The sequence below is a fragment of the Brassica rapa genome, chromosome A07 (genome assembly GCF_000309985.2).
Source record: "Brassica rapa cultivar Chiifu-401-42 chromosome A07, CAAS_Brap_v3.01, whole genome shotgun sequence".
NCBI classification, from domain to species: domain Eukaryota; kingdom Viridiplantae; phylum Streptophyta; class Magnoliopsida; order Brassicales; family Brassicaceae; genus Brassica; species Brassica rapa.
This window is the reverse complement of record NC_024801.2, coordinates 27,628,475-27,652,284: the sequence shown is the minus strand read 5'-3', so window position 1 is coordinate 27,652,284 and position 23,810 is coordinate 27,628,475. Positions and strand designations below refer to the sequence as shown.

Genomic DNA, 23,810 nt, shown 5'->3' with positions numbered 1-23,810 from the left:
TTTAATTTATTTTAATAATATAAAATTAAACAAAAAATGATGGAGGAGATATACATTGTTATCAAATCTTTATTATTAAACTCATTAGTTGTCATATATATATTAGTCATTTATGGTAATTCCGTAGGTTTTATTTAAGGAAAGAAAATATCATATCATATCATTATATCATATAGTTTGACCAACTTATATATCTAACAACATATAAAAATCGAATGTGGACCTACTTATTTTTCAATTGAATGTAATTGACTATCTAATTGAGTGCCACCTATGCATTGGGGCCTCTTTTAATTAATACAAAATCAAGGTTACATCTTTTCAAATGTTCCTCAATTAATATATAAGGGATATCTAACTTTCAAGTAACAAAACTCCAAAACGTTGCAAAATGTGGCTTTCTCTCTATACTCAAGAAGAAGTCTGAGGATGTTGAAGCCTAACAATTCCATGAGCCTTCACAACCTCTACGTTGAATTTTCTCAACGCATCAAAAACAGGAGCCAATCCACCTTTCAACGTACTGCTACTCGAAGACGCCACCTTCACAGTGTTTTCTTTACGTTTACCTCTCTCCTCCGCCAGCTTCTTCCTCATCGAATCCAAATCCACTCTCAGATCATCCAAAACCGACACTCCGCTCTCCGACCGACCTTTAGAAACCACACTTCTCTTATCAGACTCTGCATGATCCCGAACCTCCATCTCTAATGCTCTGACCCTTTGCTCTTCTTCCTCTTGCTTCTCCCACAGCTCGTGTAAGTTCGAAGCGAAACCTTGCATTGCGTTGCTCACTTTCTCTCCGGATACTCTCCCCATCGCTTCTTGCCAGTCTTTGCAAATGGTAAAGATTGGCGGTGCACCGATCTGGCTAGGTGAGAAAGGAGCGTAACCGTCCTCTGTCACCTCTGGCTCGTAGTGGAGACACTTCGAGAGCCATTTGTTTAGAGAGTGGACGTATAATTTCTGCGTTTTCACCCATTCGTTGAAGCTGATGCACCAGTCTCTTAGCTCCGTCTCAAGATCAAGAAATGCTTTCGAGCTAGAGACGGTGTTGGCCTTTACGGACTGAACCTTGGTTTCCATGATGGCTTGGAACTGTTTCTGGTGGCACTTCAGCATTGATCTCCACATTCTCACCAACCTTCAAAAGCACAAATATAAGGTTTTATTTTTGTTTGCTGCAGTTTACACTATGTATAGGTATGTGCGGGAAGATCAGTGTCGGCTTATATAAGGGACAAGTGTGCAAACACCCCGGTTCTAATCCGTTGTCTCCTTATTTATTAATAGATAAGAATCCGATCTTTTAAAAATGCATGTATTTTTATATTAAAAGTAAGAAAAATGGTCAAAAAATTTTAATATGAAAGTACTTTTGTTTTTATGACAGTTTTATTTAAAAAACTACTTTTAGTATTTTCAAAAAAAAATATCTATCAGATTTAAAAAAAAAAAAATATTAGTTTGGAGATTTAATTTTTTTTTTGTCTCATGGTCCATAACACTGGGAAAGATGACTTACCCATGAATAAGCTGTGTGAGCTGTGGCTGCAACTCTTCATCTCTAAGTTTATGGATCCTTCTTGAAATAGAATCAACTGATCTTATAGAGATATCTATTTTCATCAGAAGCTTCCTGATGTATGCTCGAGTGGCCTCAATCTTGGTAGCTTCTGCTCCATGAGAGTCCATTTTCTTCAGTGACTTGCACTTCTCTTCATAGATGGAACGAAGCTTCTCTTCTCCCTGACATCAGAACCACAATTGTCACGAGATGCAAGAATCTAAAAAGAGCAAATATGAAAGCATTGTAGTACCTTGACTTCCTTGTAGAGTTTCTTTTCCCACGCATAGAGTTTCTCCAAGGTTGATGAGAGGTTTCCAGTGAAGCCTACATTAACATCTTGCTCATTATATGCTTTTGCCATTTGCAGTGTCCTAGATGTTAGTCGTATTGATAGTTCTGGCTTAGAGCGTTTGGACGGTGCTACAAGATACATGATCCTAGATAAGATAACTGAAACATAAAACATTTGGTCACAGTCCAGCAAACTCTAGCACTCAAGAAAAACCTAATATTCTAAAAATCGGTTTAGTCAGTCATATTTTTAAAAATCCGATTTAAGCAGTTCAAATGGGTTTAAACAGTTCTAAATCGATGAAAATGAATCTAAGTTGGTCTAGTTCGATTTAAATTGACGTAAATAGGTTAGATCAAATGACAATGTTAGTGTAAGTCCACAAATTCTGATTTCTTTTCTATGAATATTTAACTTTTTATTTATTTCAAAAAAATTATTAAATTTTTATAATCATGAAAATAGTTTTATAACAAAACTTAAAAATTAAAATGTCTAATATAGATATATAATATATAATAAATTATTTTTAATTTCTAGTCTCCTCTACATACACTCCGACTCCTACAAAGCGTCTAGTTGCCGCCTATCGATTTTTTGACATTGAAAAAAACCTATGCAAAATGCATGATCATGGCTTATTCTGAATCTTGAATCAAAAGGAAACAATGCTCTCATCTAAGAGTACTATATCAGAAGCTCAGACAAGCAAGACAAGGTTACCTTTCAAGCCACCCTTGTCTTTATGCTGATAAGGCAACTTGCTGACCTCAAGAAGCATAGCAACCTCCTTCCCACACGAAGAAGCAATCTCAAACTCACTTTTAATCTCCTCCACAACTTCCTTAATCTCCCTAGTTCCACGAATCGACAAACTCGTAAAGCTACTCATCTTAGAAGAAGACTCAACATCAAAAGAAGAAGAAGAAGTACTCGCTTCCTCCTCCAACTCCAAGCTCACTCCTTTCTTGTTCCCATAGCTCTCCGTCTCCACGATCGTCTCCTGTCCACTCGAACTGTTACTGCTCTTAACATAGTGAAAGTCAGACTCCACGTCGCTTCCTGAAAACGTGGAGACGGTCTCTGAATCTGTGGCTAATTCTTCCGGCAAAGGCACAGTTTCTTTCACCTTCTTCAAAGGTGTTGTTCTCTTTGGACGTTGTCTGTACACTTGCTTGATCACTTCGTGCTCTGAGACTTCTTCTAGCTCAGGGATCCCTTCTCTCTCTCTCACCTCCTTAGAGTCAGGGCTGCTTGAGATCGACGCCAAGTAGCTCGGAGCTGCACGGGAACGTGCGTTTCCGTAATCGTACGTGTCGAAAACGTTCAGAAAGTCCCACGTGGAGGCTCTGGGCGGCGAGGGAAGAGCCGGTGGTGGCTTTGCTGGAGAAGGAGGAGGATAACCGGAGAAATTAGGATTAGGGAGATAACCGGAACCGGTTATCCCAGGATTAATGAAATAACCGGGATCCGACGGCTCTACTCGGTGATTCTCCGGTTTGAAAACGAACGGTTGAGATGGTGTTGAAGATTTCTTCATGTAATACATTCCTTGATTCGGGTTTGGATTGAACCCCCATCCTCCAACCGGATACGGGTATGGATAACCCGGTGGAGCATAGCCTGTTGGATAACCGGGAGAAAATGTTTGTTTTGACCGGTTTAGGTCCGGTTCAGGAGTGGTATCGATTTGGATATGATCATCGTCTTCTAAACCGGATTCAGATCCGGAAGAGAGATTCAAATGCGAACCGTCTTCTCCATCTTCTTCTTCTTCTTCGATAACCGAATGAGAAATCGACGTGGAAGAGATCGAGCCTCTACGTTTCTTCGGCTTCCCTTCGTCGGAGGGAAGCGTGAGAACGGCCGAGGAAGAAGCCGTGGAGCTAACGACGCTCTCCTCGTCAACGAAACGCTGGATAGCTTCACCGACGTCGCGTAGAGACTGGAGGTAAACGAGATGAGCTACGGCGAGAGCAGTGCGGTGATGCGACGCCGTTTTGATCAGGTCCTTGCGCTCTCTACAAAGAATCACAAGCTGCTGATCATCTATCTTAGATCCTCCACAACCCATGGTAACGACTTTCTCAAGAACTCTGTTACAAGTCTCATTTTTTTTTCAGACCGATTGTTTTCGGACACGAAGCTACCATGGTTTCAAAAAGTTGTCGGAACAGGCTATTTTTTTTTTAATGTTGTCGTGTTATAAAGAACAGGGGAGAAAGGTGATGCATGAGTAACAGCGAAACAAGACAGAAGAGTCCATGGCTGCTTGCTGCTGCTGATGACTTATTATACGAAACGTGAATACACGAAGGAGACTGACAACAAGGGGAAAAATAAAAACAAAAAGAAAAGTCGTCGTCTTGCTATTAATTATTACTACTACTTTACTAGATTTAATGGATAGAGATGTGCGATGAAAGCTCGGCGGATATTTATTGCAGAATTAAATTGGGGAAAGGAGAAAGTGGGAGCAACGAGGAATGGTTAAAAAGGGACTAAAATGTTTTTATATTTCTTCTCTGGAATTTTTAGTTCGCCGGGAGAGAGTGACAATCAAAAGTAGAAGACGACGTGTAAGTATTTTCTTCTCTTATTTCTATCTTTGTGTAGACAGCGTGATATAGCGGTGTACAGTTTCTACATAATACATCCAAAAGTGGTAGATAAAAGCTTTACTGTTTTATTACCCACAGACAAAATAGATTTCATCATTTGGATTAAGTATAAAATTAGGAAAGGACTATAAAAATGGATTATAGGTTACCAAATAATACAGAAGTAAATAAATTGTAGATTATGGATCTAATCTTTATTTTTCTTTTTAGATTGGTCCATTCTCCATATTAAAATGCTGTGGAAAATTCAAGTTAGTTTTCTGTTGAGTCAAAAATATGAAACGAGCACAGATTCAAAAATTAATGTATTAAATAAATAGAATAATTAGCTGAAATATCAAATTAAGTAAAAATCTGAATAATAAAAAGCTTATCAAAACTATTTGAGATATTTTTATAAGCAATAAAACCAATTTGAGTTTAAGAAGTCAGGACTTTTTTGTCTTTATGTAAGTTCACTATAGTCAAAATGTAAATTGGTGAATATAGTCTTCAAATCCAAATCACACATAGTTGAATCTTTCACTACATACGGTTCATTATTTGAATAGTGTAACAATAATGCATGTGTATTTTGAATATTGTCACAATGATGCATATATCATGCCACATTGAGACTTGGGTGATAAATAAAAGTAGGCCATGTGAGTCCAAATCCAGATCACATGCACCTTTCTTGTCCCAACCCCCAACCCAAATTACAACCAAACTAATAGCATGGGGATTTTTCGTTTTTATCCTCAAAAATAATGTTCTTACTTAAACTTACATGATTGCCCACTTGCTTTCGCTTTAATTAGTCCATAATAAGTGGCAAAACACAATAATGATTGTGTTGTTTAGCAATGAGTTGTTTTAACTCATTCACTTCACTCAAAATGCCACGTTTCTAGATCTATTTGGATCTCTTTTGAACTCTAATACTATATTCGTACTTATAAGTTTCTATAGAGAAGTGAACATTACATAATAGATACACATGATATCTTATTTATCTATCTATATACAACTGATCATGTCCCTTTTCAGTTTCACAATATCTCTTAACAGTTATTGCTGTCTTTTGTTGTAAATGCTGAAAAATACTGACATTATTCATGTTGTTGTGTGCCGTTTTAAACTGGTGAGACAGAGTGTAATAAGTTTGGTCGTGGGTGTGTCTAATCTGATGCTACAACACCAATTTGCATATCATATATACAAAAGAAATAAAAAGAAGAAAGTTTCAAAGAGGATGATAAGAAAAATGGGAATGAGTCTAACCAAACCGCACCGACTGATCGTAAGCTTATTGCGTCATTAAGAGGTAGGAACATCGTTGTCCATACCAACCAATACAAATGCATATACACCTTTCTAGATTCATAATTTAATATTTGAATAAATTCCATTTAGTTGTAAACTTTGATTTTTCCCAACAAGTAAAGTATCAATGAAATTGATTGACCATAACTACGCACGTCCATGCCGCACGTGGTTTATTTAAAACTTGAAAAGTTCCTCTTAAAAGAAAAACAAAACAAAAATCTTCCTTGCTTGTAGAAACAAGCACAATGGTTAGCCTAATCAAAGAGAGCTATGCTTTGTAGTTTTGTCTATAGTCTCTCACCATATTATTACAATGATGTGCTTGTTTACAAAGAATATTTGAAGATCACATAGTTATGTATATATATGTAAAGAGAGAACCAAAACAATGTAAACAATTTAGAAACCAGAGTAATCAGAGGAGTTGTTATTACCCAAGAAAGTGAACAAGAGGACCAAAACGCTGATGGCAATTATGATGTTGAGGAAGTAGTTAGTGGGCAATGGCTTGTCTGGACTTCCTCCAATAGCTTCATACTCTGCTCTTATCTTCTTCTTCATCGAATCCGAAAGCTCTTTCTGCCAATATCCACATTATTATTATTATTATTTTTGTAAAAGTAAGAACCATTTACTTAAAATGTATATATATCACAGATTAAGCTACAACACACAAAGTACTGAGAACAAACCTTTTGGGTGGAATATTTAGCAGCTACGAACTTCTCTCCTTGTACAGAGCCATTGTCAATGATGATGCCCTGATAAAAGTTCAGTAGTAGCAGTTTTAGACTATGCATGGTTCATTTTAAGTGCATGGTTCAAGATAGTAACACACAAAGTAGCTAGACGTTACCTCGGGAGGATCAAACTTTGCACCAAGATTGCTGAGCTTGGCATGAGCTTCAGCGTAGTCCTTGAAGAATGCAGCCGGATCTTCAGCATATTTCTCTGCATAGTTCTGTAAAAGCAAAATTGAAAAAAAAAAGCATTTTATCTTTGAAGTAACAAAGAAATGATTCTGCTGCATATTAGTAAAACCTTGAATGAAGGATCTTCGAAGAGGGCTGCATCAGTGGGCAAAACCAGAAGGTCTTCGTCCCTCTTTTCTTTGATATCCTGCATAAGTCATACAAGTAAGTCAGTGCTTAAGGAACTGAAGGTCTTAGAATCAATGTTCAAGAAATCGCTAGACAGTGGTTAGGCAGCCGATTTTTAGAACACTGCTTAGAATCTAAAAGTTAAATTAATAAGACAGACCTTGAAATAGGAATTGTCAAACTTGAGCCATTTCACTGTCCATGACTGTCCTCCTGGTTCTCCAGGTCCAGCTTTCTGCAACATACTATAGCCATTAAACAAAGAAGGGAGCTAGATATTAGTAAATATCTATGAACTAATACCGTATACTTTGTCTCAGGTTTACCCCAGCCGCTACGTTCTGATCTGGATCGACCTAGGGTGTGCGCACCAGACAAGGCAACTATCTCCTGCTTGAAGAATAACCACCACAAACTGTCAGAAAATGAGAATAAACATGAACAAACAAAAATAAAATAAACTGAACCTTATCATTTAGTCCCATTCTGTAGAAGACTTCTCTCAAATGATCAGCTGGTGAAGGCGGTCCAGCATCTAAAACATTAAATATATTTTCAAACTAGGATTCACCTAACAAAAGCTGTAACAACAAAACTCATTGACGCCATGTAACAGACAATGGGGGGAAAGATTTAAGTTAACCAGGGAGTCTTCCTTCTTCAGGACACTGCTCAGGCGCCGAGACATCAACTCTCCCATACTTCATCGGTATTTCAGGACCACCAGCCTCCTAAAGTTTTATCACTAAAAGTAATTAAAGAACCAACATAGATAGTCAATCTCCTACCTACTAGACCAAACCCAAGATTACCTCTACAGCAGTGGCACTAGCTAACTGGAACAAGTCGGCGTAAGAGATGTTAGAGTACTTTTCTTTTATAGGTTCAATGAGCTTTAACGCATTAACGAGACCAGCGTTTGCAGCGTGCTTAAGCTCAGGCTCGAATCTAAGACTTCCGTTAGCTCCACCTCTCTGTGGCCACTCCTCTATGTTCTTGTTGTACGTTCCAGCATCGTGCCATCCCAACCTAACCTGTAATGAAATACAAAAACTCAATATCTTCTCCTGTCCTAAACATTATATCAGAAGAAGAGAAGGGATACTTAACGAGAATGGGATGGCAGAACTTTGTACGGAGAAGGACTTTGATGTCTTCTTTAGCGCTTTTTAGTTGAGCTGCATCAGAGGCAGCAGCACGTGTGGGAGGAGAAACCACCGTGTTACTAGAGCCTCTGTTCGTATGTTTTCTCTGAACGAGGGATGGGGAATGGGGGAAGAGAGAGGAGGAGGAGGAGGCGAGGCTTCGGAGAGGAGAGAGGGAATGTGAGGAAGAAAAGGAAACGAGAGAGGGAGAAGATGGGGAGGAGGAAGAGGATGAAACGGCGGCGGGGGGAAGAGAGACTCGGGTGGTGGAGGAGGAGCAGAGTGAGTGAGATGCGGCGGAGAGAGAAAGAGCCATTGTTGTCACGGACGGTGGCGAAACCGGTGGAAGGAGAGAAGTAGACTTGGAGATGTGTCGGAAAGTTAGAGGATGCTTTGCCACTTGGATGTGTTTGAAGTCACTCACTCAACTCTTAACTGGATAATAATCATATCTCTTATCATTTAACTTTACAAGTGAAACCCACGCGCCTAATATTACTTGCTACTACAAATATAGCTGATTATGCTTCTTCTTAATTTAGAATTATCTAAATTTAGAGAAACCATACCTGATTATTGTTTTTTTTTTAAATCTAGAAAAGTGAAATTTCTTTACTTTACCGTTTTTAATAGTGATTTATTATTTTATTAGAAATTATAAAAATCATTATAATGATAACTTTACAACCAATAATTTTATTTGGTTACAAAAAGTATACATTCTATTTCATGTATTAAACCTTTTTACAAAAAATATTCGTATGAAAATTCTATTTAATATTTATAAAATATGTATTATTTGGTATAATTTTTGCCGACAAAAAAAATATTTGGTATAATGTTTTTATTATTCTATACTAATTAACAATAATAATAATTTTTATATTATAATAGAAGTATTAATGAATTATTAATCAAATAAAATTTTCTATATTACTAGTATTCATTCATCCATCATGTAACATTTTATATTGTAGTGGAATAAAATTATTCAAAAAAAAGGGACAAAATAGAAATAAGAGTACAGTATGGGCCGAGCATATTGGGCCTTTTATATATTTTTTATCAGTCATGGTTCCGCGAGTGATCGATCTTACACACCGCATGTGACCGATGCGCGTTGACGTTTTTCTGCGATAAGTAAACTCCAATTTTCTCAATCAACTCTATCTATCACTACTGGAACTCAAAAGAAAAACCTCTGTACCAACTTGCGAGCAGTTAAAGTGAGATACTCTTCTCTCTCTATCTATATATATAAACAAACAATATAGTAGGAAGCAGCAGAAGTGTCAAACGTTTCTCCTCCGAAAAGGAAACCTTTCTCGGGATCTGGAGAAAAGAGTAATCATGATGAATCCCAAAAGCCAGACATTAAACCTCTTTCCAGCTGTCTTCGTCTTCCTCCTCCTCTGTGCTCAACCTTCTCAAGCTACCAAAGACTCCTCCAAGGGACAAGTCAAGCTACAGAACCATCGTGTCGGCTCCTCCGTCATCTTCCCCGTCTCCGGCAACGTTTACCCTCTCGGGTAACTTTGAATTTCACTTCTTTTTTTGTTTTCTCGGTTCTCTCTAGTGACCCATTTGTGAATTTGATCTAAAGATCACACCTTTTGGCCCAAATTTGATTTCTTGACCTCTTGTTTGCATTTCAAGAACTCATCTTTTTGTTTTCTCTTCAGGTACTATTATGTGTTGCTGAACATAGGGAACCCACCTAAGCTCTTTGACTTGGACATTGACACCGGCAGTGACCTCACTTGGGTTCAGTGTGATGCTCCCTGCAACGGCTGCACAAAGGTTATACCTTTTTGACTTTGTGACTTTCCTTTTAAATGAAAGATCTTTCCTTTAATCATATCTCTCTTGTCTTTGCAGCCACGTGATAGTCAGTACAAGCCCAACCACAACACTTTACCTTGTTCACACCTCCTGTGTTCTGGCCTAGACCTTCCTCAAAGCAAACCTTGTGACGACCCTGAGGACCAGTGTGACTACGAGATTGGCTACTCAGACCACGCTTCCTCCGTTGGCGCTCTCGTCTCTGACGAGTTCCCTCTCAGACTCGAGAACGGCTCCACTATGCATCCCCACTTGACCTTCGGATGCGGGTACGATCAGCAGAGCCCTGGCCCACACCCACCACCTCCAACAGCTGGGATCCTCGGTCTCGGCCGTGGCAAAGTAAGCATCTCCTCGCAGCTCAGCTCCTTGGGTGTAACCAAGAACGTGATCGTGCATTGCTTGAGCCACAACGGTAAAGGCGGCTTTCTCTCTATCGGAGACGAGCTTGTTCCTTCCTCTGGTGTCACATGGACTTCGTTGTCTCTCAAGCCGCCTAGTAAAAACTACAAGACTGGACCAGCAGAGCTTCTCTTTGACGAGAAGGCCACTGGTGTCAAGGGCGTTAACTTCGTTTTCGATAGTGGAAGCTCTTACACTTACTTCAACGCAGAAGCGTACCGAGCGGTTCTTGATCTTGTGAGAAAGGACTTGAAGGGGAAGGCTTTGAAGGATACTAAGGAGGATAAGAGCTTACCGGTGTGTTGGAAAGACAAAAGGGCTTTGAAGTCGGTGCATGATGTGAAGAAATACTTCAAGACGATCAGTTTACGGTTTGGTGGGAGTCAGAAGTTTCAGATTCCTCCAGAGTCTTATCTCATCATCACTGTGAGTTTACCTATATACTGACGATACAGGACCTTGTGCAATGTCTGAGACTGAGAGTTTGTTTATTCAGGAAAAGGGAAACGTGTGTTTGGGGATTCTAAACGGAACTGAGATTGGGCTTGAGAACTACAACATCATTGGGGGTAAGTAAAAGAGATAAATGTTTATTACTCTTGACAACAAATGTTTGATGGCTATGTGTATGTGTGTGTGTGTGATAGACATATCATTCCAAGGGATAATGATGATCTACGACAATGAGAAGCAGAGGATTGGATGGATACCTTCAGACTGTGACAAGCTTCCCAAGTTCTGAACCTTCTTGTTCGCCTCTCTTTCTTTCTTGTTGCTGTTTCCATCAAATCTATAAAACAGTTTTTCTTTTTCTTTAAACAGTGTGGATCAAGACAATGGAGGAGACTTGTCTGAGGAGGAGGCTTATCCGAGAGGCTTTGGTTTGATAGGAGAGCTCTTCACAGGAACTGATGCTTCTAAGAACACGAAAGATGGAGAGCTTTGACACAGAAAAGAGTCTTTACTAGTAGTGAAATAAGGATGTTTTGTTATATGCTGTTTTCATAGAAACAAGGAATTTTTTTGAGTATATATATATATACTAGTGGCATGCCCGCCCTGCGGGCGGGGCGGTTATATTTTGGTATAATTTTTATGTTGTTGATGTAGCCATATTTTGAAGTTATTTGTTTGTATTGAATTGACTTTATTTTGAAAGTTGAATATACGTTGAGGGATATATATATATACGTTCGGGGTTTTGGTTTTGTTTTTGCATGGGATATGGGGGATATATATATATATATATAATATATATATATACTCGTCGAGTTAGGTTAAAAGAAGCAAAGGTGCTGGGCGTCTCTCTGTTCACAGACAAATTCTATCTGTTATATTTTTTCAAAACATAATGCACCAAGCTGATTAATGTATTTCCTCTAACCTGATACTGTCTGACGGCGTGTCATAGGAGTAACTTGTTCATATAGGATTGGCTCTGTCACATGAGTGGGCTTAGAGGCTGAGACATTGCCCGGTCTGGCACCACGCTTAGCTGCTCGGATTAGTTCTCTTCTTTTCCGAGCCTGTCTCGAAGCACATCTCGTTGACATGACTGATGGATAACGTTTATATCAGTGAAACAATTAACACAAAATCAATAAAATAATATGTTGATAATGAAAATGTGGTAACCATTGCTATTTGCTTCAACTGAAGGGCCTGGAAATAAGGTTGCCTCTATGAGGGGAAGATATTGGCTGCTAAGCCATGGCTGATGTAACTTACACGCTAGGAAGAGCAGAGAAAAAATAAAATTAAAATATGAGGAAATTCTAGCAAACAGAAGAAGATAAGTTTGCGAATAACAGACTTGGTTTCCTTCTTTAAGCACTCTTCTTGACGGTTAATGACGTTGAGCTTGATGCTTCAGATTGAGGTTGATTATCTGAGACACCTCCTTTGCTGTCTTTGCATCTAGCTTTAGCGGTTTGCTTAACCATGCTTCAGAGTTTGTGAATTTTGAGTAGCCTTAGGAAATGTAATTCTGTTAAGAATATCAGATATTGATCCAGTAAGTGTAACAGCTGAGTAATGTGTATTTAATTGACTTTAACGTTAAATGTAAAAGAATGATGTTGGGTAGGTGTAAGAACTATATTTAACCGTTACTGTCTTCTATAAACTTCTAAAATATGTTTAGAATTTACACGAAAAGCCCAAACAATATTGCCACAAATATTAGACTTATAAATCTTTTTTTCCTATAATATTATTAAATTAAATCAAACTTGCGTATTTTTATTTTGAGATGGTAATTTCTCGTGAAATTGTATTGTAACTCTTTTTATATGTAAAGAGTAGTGCATCTCATTTAAAAAAAATGGTTATGGTTGATGTTATTGGATTCAACTGTTGTTATATTATTTTGGTAAATGATGCTATGTGCGGTTTGTATATTTGTATATTTAGTTTTTATCTTATTGCTATATAAATTATTTTGTGTGAACTTGAATTTATTTTTTCATAATTCTTTTTTTGTACTTTAAGTAGTTTTAACTAAATAGTTTATTTACTATTTGCTTTGTTTCTTCTAATAAACATAGAAAATGAAAATATAGTAATTAATATATATATATACGTGAAACGAAATATTTAAGTATTACATGATTCACAGTAAAAGTATAAATTTAACATTAATATGAAAAATAAAACTATATAATTGCACAGTCCGGACGAGATACATAATACAAAACAGTCTCACAAATAACATGTAAGAGTAAATGGCATAACAAAAAAATAAACAGAATAAATGTGAATTATTAGATAAATTATTAGATGAATTATTGAATGAGATTCTGAATTATTACATGATTTTATAAATTTAAGAATTATAATGTTTTTTCGTAACTTGAAGTATAATGTTTAGCATAAAGGATAGTAAATAATGTGAGCATCTTAGGTTAATTTCAATGCACCAAAACGGAAGACTAAATAATCTTGAAAGAAAAAGATCAAATTGCATTCAGAATTGAAACATCCACCAGACAGAGAGTTCAAATCTATAATAATAAGAAAAAGAGACTAAAGAGTTTAAATTAAAAAGAGGAACAAAAGATAAAGCATTTTTTTGATAGGTAAGCGGTGGGAAATGATGCAATCCAGGTTGATCTACTCATTGCGTGCCTTCTTCTTCAAGTTCACATCGTTGACAAGTTTCTGTTTGTTTGCAACCTGAGGAACGTGGTATGGGACATTTGATGCGGATGCCTCGTTGTTGACGGTACTCTCATCAATTTTTGGCGCCACACCATCTGCTAATTTGGCACAATCTCCATTGTCATCTGGCCCATGATTATCCCTCTGAAACCATTGTACTGGTGTCAATATAGTGCTGTATAATTTGTAAACTCTAACTTAAATAAAAAAATACTAACATCGTTAACAAACACTGGCAATGCCGCTCTCTCGTGTTCACTTATTATACGGGAGACAGTGAAGCTCTGGTGTTTAGAGGTGAAGTTGAACTCCCCCAACTTGAGCTGAAAAGTGAAAGTTTTTCCAACCACTTCATTCAAGAACGGAGGGAAGTCGTTGTCGACTTAGCACTCACACCCGCACCCTGCAAATGGAGGCTTAGGATTCCGGAAACGGATCAAATACACAGGCATAAGCTACTATTACATGTTCTGAGTGCTTACCCGAATATACGCACCTCAGATGCTTGGATGCTGGTTAGTTTAGCAATCTCTGTATCAAATTCTACAAATACAGCCTCATCCGTATGGTCCGCCACCGAGAACTCCACACGATACCTTTAAACAGAGATTAGATGGTGTGATAAATTAACGCACATGCAAAGACACAATTTCTCTAAAACATTTGAATAAGAACAGTTAAGAAACTTAACCTTAATACACCCGTAGCTTTTTCCCTATCACATGAGAGACAAGTGAAAGATGTTTCATCCCGCTGAAGCTTCTTTGCGCATTTGGAGCATCCAATATAGCACCATCCCTTTTCCGACTGAAGACTGGCTACCTCGGCCTTGCACAGAAACTCAATATTCTGAGACCAATAAGAATGTTAGTAAATCTAGAAGGAAACACACGGAATAAAAGGTTTTGCTTGGAATATTTTAACCTGTGGGTTAGCGGCAAGGATATATTGGTTCAGTTCAGCAATAGTCAAGGGCTCGATTTTCTGATCAGGGACCACTTTTGATTTAGAAGAGCTCGCATTGGCTCCATCACCAACCAGCCTAGAGTGTCAAACGTAGGAAGCAATCAACACGCAAGAGAAATCAGTTGGAAACAATGGTAAACCTAAGCAGAACCGTGAATATATTTCAACCCCATTAAAAATAAGAGCAAATAATTTTTTTAAATTGTGATTTATGATCAAGATAACAAACCATCAGAGAATAAAGAAGGAAGAGGATATTTGAAAATCTTATGGTCTGTTCGTCTTTATTCCCTCTACATGTAGACTCTTTTTTCATGTCAATAAAAAGTTAAAATTTACCTTTCATAATGCTCTTTTCCAGCCGATGTTTCACAGTCGAAATAAAAGCGGGTACCAGACATAGCGTTGAGGAAAAGCTTCCCTGAAAGTGAAAAGTGTGTGAGTAGACCGTGCTAATTAAGGGTTCCTATGTGAAAACACATATCTTACCTCCAACAACTTTGGGATTGATACTTGTAAAGAGTATAACCTTTGGCTCATAGCTGTGCTCGTCAAACTTAATTTGGAAAGTTACAGCACGATCATCAAACATACTGACACAAACATTGACATCCCTGATGCAATTTGATGTCGTGTTAGCAACAAAGATCGATTTCAGTGAGAAGCAATATGTTACAGTGAGGAGCCGAGATCGGAGACGATGGAAAGAGGACGACGAAAATCGCAATCTCGAAGAGACACAGAACCCTAACCACAAAAGCGCTTAGGATATTATTAAAGCCCAATAAATCATTTGAAGCCCAATAAATCAAAAACGAAATCTCTTCCCGTAACCAAACTCTCGCGTAAGAAAAAAACGAAATCCCCTCTCTCTTCGACACGTGTCAGCAAAACGAACGGGGTCTGCTGAGGTGGCAGCCTCTGGAGTGTTTCTGTTCTACTTTATTAGTATAGATATACTAATACCCCTTGTGTATGTTATCAGAAGTAATCATATTACTAAAAAAAAATATTAAAATAGGACAACCTCATTTTGAGACATGACTGGTTTGATCGTCATGGCTCTTCTATATCATCTCTTCATCAAGTGTTCTGAAACTATGGCACTTTCGTTGCAAGTTTATAGAGAGCCCTTGCTTTCTTAAGAAATTCACTAAAGCCCTATACATTTTAAATTAACTAATTCGACCTTTTTTGAAAGAATTTTTATATAAGAAAAACTTGATTTCACTAGTTCCACATTTTACATTCTTTCTTCCCACACTCAAAATTTCAAAACATTACAGAGATAGTAAGAAAAAAACTCTATTGGCATCATATATAGGACCCAAAATTTAAGAATATTACATTCGAGCCCAAACATTTACTTTAATTTGATTTGGGCGATACAGGCTTGGAATCGGATGGCTAAAAGAGCCAATCACGGCCCATTGGGCTTAAAATAGCCCAAACCCGACCCATTCAGCTTCGCTGGCGAGTCTTGGCGAGAACCGGAGCGAAGAGAACGACGACTTCGGCGAGTCCCATCTCGGAGAAACCGATCTCCGGCTAGAAGCGGTCCACGGCGACATCGTCTCCATATCGGAGCAGTAGTCCCTGTCCAGCCTCGACCCGGTTTTTCTCCGACCACCGGTCTTGCTCTTCCTCAGCCTAAACTTCGGCGTCGGGAAACACCCGAGCCCGGCGAAACCAAAGTCGGGTCTGGGTTCGGACTCGGATCCGGGTCTGACCCGGTCATGGCGGTTGAGCTGCCACCGCTCGGAGAAAGCGCGCGGGGTCGAACGGAAAGAAGGCGCCGGAGAGTAGAGTCCGGACTGCGACGGCGGCGGCGGTTTGAGCTTCGACGGAGTTGGAAAGGAAGGAGCGAGAGGAGATAGAGAGCGGCTCTTGGAGCTGGAGATGAACGAAGACGACGGCGGAGATAGCGCCGGCGGGAGAAGCGGCTGTGAGTGAGACAAAGGTTTTAGACGGAGAGGAGAGAGTTTCTTGGGTGGCTGAAGAAGAGGAGCGTTTCCGTTTCCGGTTCCGGTTCCGGTTCCGGGTTGAGAAGTCCGGGTCTTGGGTACACCGGGTCGGACCTCCCAGCTGAAAGGTACAGTTCCTGGTCTCTTGAAAGAATCATCAACGGCAGCAACAATAGCCATGTTGGTTTTGGTTATTGCTCACAAGAAGAGAGATGAAGACAAACCCAAAGAGATAGATAAAGAGAGATGACTTGTGACTTTGGATTAAGAATTGAGTTTAATGTCTTTATATTAGGACAAAACATGAGATAGGATAGGAGAGAGAATGAGAGATGAGAGGCGAGATTAGAGGAGGTGGGTGGCGGGAGAGATTAGAGAAGTTTATCTGTGTATTTGACTTGGTTTCTATTTGTCCCCACCATTAACAATAACCTTTTCAATTATACAATGGTAACCATATAATTATAATATTCAATTTTTTTCTACCTATATAATATTCAAAATTTCAAACTTGAATTGAGATTATAATACCCACACAAAACCTGGAGGAAAAATGCTTCTTTCAATCTAGGCCATGAGACATGAGAAATGCTTGTTTTATTCTGTTTTTGGTATATAGCACACAGTATTTTAACATTTAGCAATCACACATGAGAAATGCTTGTTTTATTCAGTTTTGTTATATAGCACAAAGTATTTAACTTTTAGCTGATAACACATCATAAGCTTGTGATGATACATGTTATGTATAATAACAGGTCGACAGAATAAAGAGGCTACAAAGATTTCAAATATTCAAGTGCTCTAATATAGTTACAGCACGCGGTCTTTCATGATTTAGACGTGAAAGGGGAAAAATGAAACCAAATCAAAAAAATAAAACTGTTGGTAATTCAAACTTTGAAATGATCATCAATGTCACAGTGACCCTTTTCCCTACATGAGACGCAAAAGTTATAACCACTTAAACCTTTTTCTGTCTCGTCTGCGAAAGATTCCAATTAAGTCATTAGAAACTGTACAAAGGCATGATGATGACGTTTGTCACATAAAGGTCAAACCAAACTTCCAACGACCACCGTAGAGTCAAGAAGTGGAATTTTCATATTGGAATTGCGGAAAGAGCACCAAAATTTTGTATTGCTTGCCACGTTCAGTAGGCACTCATCAGCGCCGGCTACAAGGCTCTTTTGAGTCTTAACTCATAAATAATGTAAGATTATTATAAGATCTCTTAAACCATATGGAACGAACATAAACTGATAAAAATATTCTTCTGATCATGAAAGATGACTTTGTACTTAATCAGACACAACACATCACCCTAAGTCTCCCACAGATCAACAAACAAATCAATCACATATTCACCCACAATAAACTAAAGAAAAAAAGAATTAAGAAACCAGCACTTTTGTTTTTCAAATTCTACATCTAGATTTCTTCTAATCCTACATTTCAAAATCTGAAGTTACATTAATCCAAACAATTATTAAACTACCTTACATGGACGGTATACTAAGGTAAAACCCTCTTTCTCGTGAAGAAGGTTTACTAATGGACGGTCTACTTAGTTTTTTTTCCCGCTCTTGTTCAAAAACCCTCTTTCTCGTTTAGAAGGTTTACTAATGCTTCAGTATAATAAAAGTTTCGCGCTCAAACAATAGTGGGTCCCACCAGTTTATCAATCGCGTTAAGTCGTAACGGTTTTTGACTTCATCTAACGGCCAAGATTAATCCATTATTTGTTTTTAATAAATAGAAATAGTAACTTCTTCTTCTTCGTTGTTCCTCGTCTTCTCGCTCAAGATCTCTCTCTCTCCCTCGCAGAACAAAAACCATAAAACTCATCTCACCGGAGAACGACGAATCCGCCGCCGAATCGGAGTTCTTCCACTTCCTCCTCAACAAAAAATGTCTTCCTCGTCTTCATCGAGGAACCAACCCAAGGAGAATCCACTTTCTCGTCCGAGCGTAGCCAAGACTCGACCTCCACTCGGAGACGTCGTAAACCGCCGTAATCCACTGGGAGATATCACGAATCAGAAGACCGGATCTAGAATCTCCGCTCCGTCGTCTACTCTCGTAAGTTAAACTTCTTCGCCGAGAAAATTAGGGTTTATGGTGGAATCTATAATCATCTGTAAAATTCGTTAATCTATTGAAGGTGCATTGTTCAAATAAGATCGGGAAATCAAAGAAGGCATCGAAACCTCCCAAGGCAATCGCGAAATCAAACCTACTCGTTCCTTACGAAGACATCGAATTGAATCAAGGATCAGATTTGGGAAATGATGATGATGATGAGGTTGTTGATGATATTGATAGTAACCTCGTGGATCCACAGCTTTGTGGTGCCTTTGCTTGCGATATCTACGAGCATTTGCGTTCATCCGAGGTTGGAATCGCTGAATTTAACACTAAAACTTGCTCTGTTTCTGAACTTGATTCAATTGTTGTGTGCAATGCAGGTGAAGAAAAGACCTGCTTTTGATTACATGGAGAGAGTTCAGTCTAACATCAATGCTAGTATGCGTACTATACTCATTGACTGGCTCGTTGAGGTAATAAGCCTTTGATGAATCCTAGTTCATGAGTTTCGTTATATATAAAAAACGTTTCTTTCATGAAACTGCAGGTTGCTGAAGAGTATAGGCTTTTGCCAGAGACGTTGTATTTGGCGGTGCACTGTTTAGACCGGTATCTTTCAGGGAATGTGATTACCAAGCAAAACTTGCAGTTGCTTGGTGTTTCGTGCATGATGATTGCAGCGTAAGGAAGCTACAAACTTAACTCTTGAGGTTTTATACTAAAAGAGTGCAATTTTGAACTTGTGGACTTACTGAATTTTTTCAGAAAATATGAAGAAGTGTGTGTGCCTCAAGTGGAGAGTTTCTGTTACATTACTGATAACACATACTCAAGAAACGAGGTTTGTGCTTTGGTCTGCTCTTCCGTGGAAAAACTCTTCTTCTAGTGGGTTTCACATAGTTAACTTTTAAATGTTTTGTAACAGCTTCTGGAGATGGAGTCGTCTGTTCTGAATTACCTGAAGTTCGAATTAACAACACCAACAGCAAAATGTTTCTTGAGGTAGCTTCTTATCATATTGATGTTATTTCTACTTTTGTGTGTGTGTTTGTTCCCTGCTAATCTGAACTTGTAAAAATTGTGGTTATATAGGCGCTTTGTTCGTGCTGCTCAAGGCAGGAAGGAGGTATAGTGTTATATAAAAATTGAATGGGTGATGGGTTATATACGTTTCTGACTGGTTATTGCTTTCTATTAGGTCTCATCACTGCTGTTTGAGTCACTAGCGAGCTATTTCAGCGAATTATCTCTCTTGGATTACGCTATGCTTCGCTACGCTCCATCACTTGTCGCAGCCTCTGCCGTTTTCTTGGCACAATACATATTACACCCTTCAACAAAACCATGGGTATGACGTAGAATCTGTATTTACAGTCTTTATTTAGCTTGTTTAACTCAGTGTTCTAACAAACCTGTTAAAATTTGCGTGTTTTGACAGAGCTCTACGTTAGAGCATTACACATCGTACAGGGCTAAACATTTGGAAGCATGCGTTAAGAATCTTCTTCAGCTATGTCATGAGAGTCCCTCAGCCGATGTAGTTGCAGTCAGAAAGAAGTACAGTCAAGACAAAGTAACAACTCATCCCACTTCTTTTGTTATTTATTATTATTAGCTTCATATAATAAGATAGTTGAAATGTTTTTTTTTTTGTTTTTGGCAGTACAAGTTTGCAGCAAAGAAGTTTTGCCCCACCTCACTGCCACAAGAGCTCTTCCTCTGATTGGGTTTCTTGGTGCTTCCTTTTGTTTTTTCCTCGTCTTGTTGATAGAAACTCATTAGGTCAGACCAATGTATTCAGTTCGATTGATGTGTAGGACGATCGTAATGAACATAAAACAATAACAATAATTAAAAAAAAAAGAAAAAAAAATCCACCCACGCTGCATCAAAATTAATTGATAATCAAATATATGGAAAAAAAAAAATTTGCTTATTTTATTCAACTGTGAAAACGCTATTACAAATCATAGCTACTACAGTGATAAGATTCCAAAACTTCTGGTCTTATGGGGAGGCTTTTGACACCCTGGACGTTTTGAAGTTGTTTAATCAAATGGTTTCACTCGAATTATATACAAGGTCAAATTATACGTTAATTATGAATATTATTTTCCATGGTCCAACCATGCATTCATCTATGATAAGTATGAAGTCGTTTTTATTATTTGGTGCCTACACACACGTCCTTCTGGATAGGAAATGATATGTGGTCTAAGCATACACCTCTCTCTAATGGAGAATGCAGAGACAGCAGCTCCAGAGAAGGACTCGGACAAATCATCTTGTATTTAGAAATGGATGGAGTACTATATAATTCCATATCACATTTCTATTCGATCTTCTTAAATTATTTCCTATGTTTTTCTAAACTAGTTCAACCTGAAAATGTTGTTATAAAGGACTTTTATAATTATAAAATGTTTTTTTTGGTGCAACATATAATTATAAAATGTTACTAAACATTTTTTTACATAATTTGTAATGAACATACAACAATTTATAAGAAAACAAAAAATCCACCCACACTGCAGTAGAATGAAACGATAGAAACTGATAGAACAAAACTTGGGTTCACCCCCTATGGTGAACTCTCAAATTCACCTCTAGTGTTACCACCAATCAAAGTGCCATGTAGGATTAAGAGAAAAAAAAATATTAAAACTTAAAAAAAAAAGGAAAATAGCTTTAAAAAAATAAAAGAACGTCGCTAACGGTGTCTGTGTCGATGGCTTCCTTCATCACCACAGAGAAGATGGATCCTGTGTTTGTCAAGTTGAGTCTCCAATTCTATGCTTTCAAATCGAATTCTGATTTCTTCTCCAATCCAAATCAACCCATGTACGTCTGGTTGTACAAACATACCATGACTTACTTCAAATCAAGCCCTGTACGTCCGGATATCGGATTAGTGTCAAAAGGGTTTGTCAAAGAGAGAACTCCAACCACATAAGCTGTCCGCCACACTACTCTGAAGAGGTTTACTGAATATTCAGATGTGATGAACTTGTTGTCAGGCCAGTTTCTACTCCCACAAAGCTTGCTCTTTTCATAGCTTTGTTCTCTGCTCGGCTTGATCTCAATGTGTCCTGCAAAAAGTATCAAATTTTCACCAGTTATTGACAATGACAATCAATTCTCATGTGTTTAACTTAAATCCAACATACGTGTACGTACCAATTGTATCCACCGGCTGAGAAAGGATGTGACTCGTACTTGTCACCGTTGTCTTTGACCAGTTTGGACATAGTGTCAAACGACTCAAACTTCACACAGTACGTAACTGGAGGACGAGTTCTCGTCTCTTCCCTTATTGTTGCCGAGAGCTTCTTGTGATTCCTAGCAGGAACAGAGACAGAGCTCCTAATGTTGCAAGGAAGTATTCCCACGTCCAACAATCCTTCTTCTATTACTGCTTCTGTCTCCATTAGGTTTTGAAAGTTGTAGTAAGGTTTTGCAAATCTTATTACTACCACAATGAAAACAAGACAGAAGAAGCAGTTGACAAATATTGTTTCATAGTTTGTATTTTTTTTCTTTTCTTCGGTAAACTTTTTTTTTTCTTTTTCAAGTGTACTTGTAACGGTTTCTGAGTTGTGTATTTTATGAACAATTCTGTCAAGAGGTTCATATTCAAAGCTAACAAGACACAATAGTAAAACTTGATTGATGATTAACTTGCCTGAATCTCAATGAGAACCGTGGCTATTACTTGAATGACAAGAAACCATTATTCTTTGTTGGAAAGAGACAACCTTGATTTACATAAAAATGACAAACTTGAGGCTACTACTTGAATGCTGACAATATTCTGTGTTGGAAAGAGACAAACCATTATTCTTATGTAAATCAAGTAAATCACCACCTAGAACTAGAATCAAGTATAAATTAATTGATGATTAACTTGCCTGAAACAAGATTGAAACGATCTCAAAACCTAATTTGATGAAACAAAGAAACGTATGTTTCAGTTAACGGCGACGGTTCTTTTATTTTTTTTAAGCTATTTTCCTTTTTTTTTAAAGTTGTAATATTCCTTTTTCTCTTAATCCTACATGACCCTTTGAGTGGTGTTAATAATAGAGGTGAATTTGAGAGTTCACCATAGGGGGTGAACCCAAGTTTTGTTCAAACTGATAACCAAAGATATGAAACAAAACCGTTATTCCGTTATTTTTTTTTATTACTCAACTGTGAAATGCTATTACAAAACTTAGCTGCCGATGGATGATAAAAAAGTACGATGGATAAATAATCAATTCGTTAATAAGGAGGAGGAGCATTGGTGCCATATGATGGACCAGAAGGAGGACCACTCGGACGCTTTGGTAAAGTTCCGAAACGTATTGGAGGTGGTTTATCACTTTGCGGTGTTGACTTCACATTTTGGGCTAAGCTTGATTGATAGAACTCGGAAGACAAAGATTTGGTTGGCATTGCACATGTCGGAGAAACTAGTAATCCACAAGTCATTAGTAGCCAAAGTGTCACTATGGTTGCCAACATCTCGACCTTGATCATCTTTTGCTTATCTTTAGATATGAGAAAATAAGTTAAGTGTTAATCAAGTGGTTTCAGTCGAATGATATATATAGGGGTAAATGTTTTTTTTATAGGGGTAAATGTTATGCTAAACATGAATACTATTGTTCATGCATGGTCCAGCCATGCAATACTCTCACACGTCCTTTTGAATAGGAAACGATATATTCGGTCTAGGCATACACCCCCCTCTAATGGAAAATTCAATTATGTTTGTCATTTGACCAGAAAATTTTAGCGAAAGTAATCCAATGAAAAGGAAGGTATAATATTATATAACAAATGACGAGATTTAGAGGAATGTCAAATATAGAAGTATCAAAATCACCAGTTGTTTGTAATATCAAATATTTGATCTTTTATTTTAAAATTTCATAATAGCTCCTGTGATAGAATTGACCCGTTGCAAGTGATGATACATATGAATATATCTGAATATACAATTGACAGCTTCAATACATCTATTTTTTGTTTATATTCTTCTCCTTGATTGATTTCGATGAACGTATTGTTTGTGTGGAGGAATGTATATAGAAATGATGAGAGATAATGCATGCATTATAAGAGAAAGTATCGAAGTTGAGAGCCATATATAGTGTGTAACGTGCCTGCATGGATTGTTGATTTCCTTTGCCCCTTCCTGCATTACAAATTTACAACGTTCGTGTTGGAGAAGTTGACATATAGTACACAAAACACAAATAACAACATAAAACATAGAATAAACCTCGTAAAATTGCCTAAGAATCCAGCTAGCTTCTTTCAGTTTCAGAAGAAAAAAAATCGCCTGAGAATGTTAGGAATTGCAATC

The 23,810-nt window shown here is 37.9% G+C and overlaps 6 protein-coding genes and 1 long non-coding RNA gene across 11 annotated transcripts; 3 read left to right on the top strand and 4 right to left on the bottom strand.

The window, feature by feature from the left end:
• Window positions 1-213: 213 nt before the first annotated feature.
• Window positions 214-5,597, bottom strand: LOC103832193 (protein ALTERED PHOSPHATE STARVATION RESPONSE 1). 3 transcript variants are annotated; one of them, XM_009108157.3, is made up of 4 exons: window positions 2,586-5,597; window positions 1,821-1,990; window positions 1,526-1,749; window positions 214-1,144 (listed from the first exon to the last, which is right to left on the bottom strand). In XM_009108157.3, the coding sequence occupies exons 1-4, from the start codon at window positions 3,934-3,936 to the stop codon at window positions 412-414; spliced, it is 2,478 nt and encodes an 825-aa protein (XP_009106405.1). In that variant the 5' UTR covers window positions 3,937-5,597; the 3' UTR covers window positions 214-411. The 3 variants fall into 3 exon arrangements, with proteins under 3 accessions (XP_009106405.1, XP_009106406.1, XP_009106404.1); XM_009108158.3 differs by having other exon boundaries at window positions 1,821-1,894; XM_009108156.3 differs by having other exon boundaries at window positions 1,821-2,020; window positions 2,586-5,596.
• LOC103832194 lies at window positions 4,242-6,235 on the top strand. The gene is made up of 2 exons (XR_625958.3): window positions 4,242-4,441; window positions 5,616-6,235. It is a non-coding gene; the product is annotated as an uncharacterized LOC103832194 (long non-coding RNA).
• LOC103832195 (L-ascorbate peroxidase T, chloroplastic) lies at window positions 5,994-8,479 on the bottom strand. The gene is made up of 10 exons (XM_009108160.3): window positions 8,002-8,479; window positions 7,704-7,925; window positions 7,535-7,622; window positions 7,359-7,426; window positions 7,195-7,281; window positions 7,052-7,126; window positions 6,833-6,910; window positions 6,648-6,752; window positions 6,484-6,552; window positions 5,994-6,370 (listed from the first exon to the last, which is right to left on the bottom strand). Exons 1-10 carry the CDS (start codon window positions 8,350-8,352, stop codon window positions 6,191-6,193), a joined length of 1,323 nt encoding a protein of 440 aa, XP_009106408.1. The 5' UTR covers window positions 8,353-8,479; the 3' UTR covers window positions 5,994-6,190.
• Window positions 8,480-9,142: 663 nt separating this feature from the next.
• LOC103832191 (aspartic proteinase Asp1) lies at window positions 9,143-15,475 on the top strand. 2 transcript variants are annotated; one of them, XR_004449369.1, is made up of 7 exons: window positions 9,143-9,565; window positions 9,719-9,836; window positions 9,915-10,706; window positions 10,777-10,849; window positions 10,928-11,015; window positions 11,103-11,319; window positions 15,360-15,475. XR_004449369.1 is itself a non-coding variant. In XM_009108155.3 (6 exons), exons 1-6 carry the CDS (start codon window positions 9,387-9,389, stop codon window positions 11,224-11,226), a joined length of 1,374 nt encoding a protein of 457 aa, XP_009106403.1. In that variant the 5' UTR covers window positions 9,144-9,386; the 3' UTR covers window positions 11,227-11,446. The 2 variants fall into 2 exon arrangements, 1 of the variants encoding a protein (XP_009106403.1); XM_009108155.3 differs by lacking the exon at window positions 15,360-15,475 and having other exon boundaries at window positions 9,144-9,565; window positions 11,103-11,446.
• On the bottom strand, window positions 12,623-15,329 carry LOC108869162. 2 transcript variants are annotated; one of them, XR_004449370.1, is made up of 7 exons: window positions 14,895-15,329; window positions 14,745-14,826; window positions 14,364-14,481; window positions 14,131-14,288; window positions 13,922-14,035; window positions 13,658-13,842; window positions 12,623-13,583 (listed from the first exon to the last, which is right to left on the bottom strand). XR_004449370.1 is itself a non-coding variant. In XM_033275403.1 (6 exons), the coding sequence occupies exons 1-6, from the start codon at window positions 14,995-14,997 to the stop codon at window positions 13,830-13,832; spliced, it is 588 nt and encodes a 195-aa protein (XP_033131294.1). In that variant the 5' UTR covers window positions 14,998-15,329; the 3' UTR covers window positions 12,623-13,829. The 2 variants fall into 2 exon arrangements, 1 of the variants encoding a protein (XP_033131294.1); XM_033275403.1 differs by having other exon boundaries at window positions 12,623-13,842.
• A 219-nt stretch (window positions 15,476-15,694) lies between the features above and the next one.
• LOC103832190 lies at window positions 15,695-16,796 on the bottom strand. Its single transcript, XM_009108154.3, has one exon. It carries the CDS (start codon window positions 16,547-16,549, stop codon window positions 15,842-15,844), a length of 708 nt encoding a protein of 235 aa, XP_009106402.1. The 5' UTR covers window positions 16,550-16,796; the 3' UTR covers window positions 15,695-15,841.
• A 1,268-nt stretch (window positions 16,797-18,064) lies between these two features.
• On the top strand, window positions 18,065-23,175 carry LOC103832189 (cyclin-A1-2). Its single transcript, XM_009108153.3, has 10 exons — window positions 18,065-18,451; window positions 18,534-18,764; window positions 18,838-18,930; window positions 19,005-19,138; window positions 19,223-19,298; window positions 19,383-19,459; window positions 19,550-19,583; window positions 19,656-19,805; window positions 19,896-20,030; window positions 20,121-23,175. The coding sequence occupies exons 1-10, from the start codon at window positions 18,281-18,283 to the stop codon at window positions 20,178-20,180; spliced, it is 1,161 nt and encodes a 386-aa protein (XP_009106401.1). The 5' UTR covers window positions 18,065-18,280; the 3' UTR covers window positions 20,181-23,175.
• The last annotated feature ends 635 nt before the right edge of the window (window positions 23,176-23,810 follow it).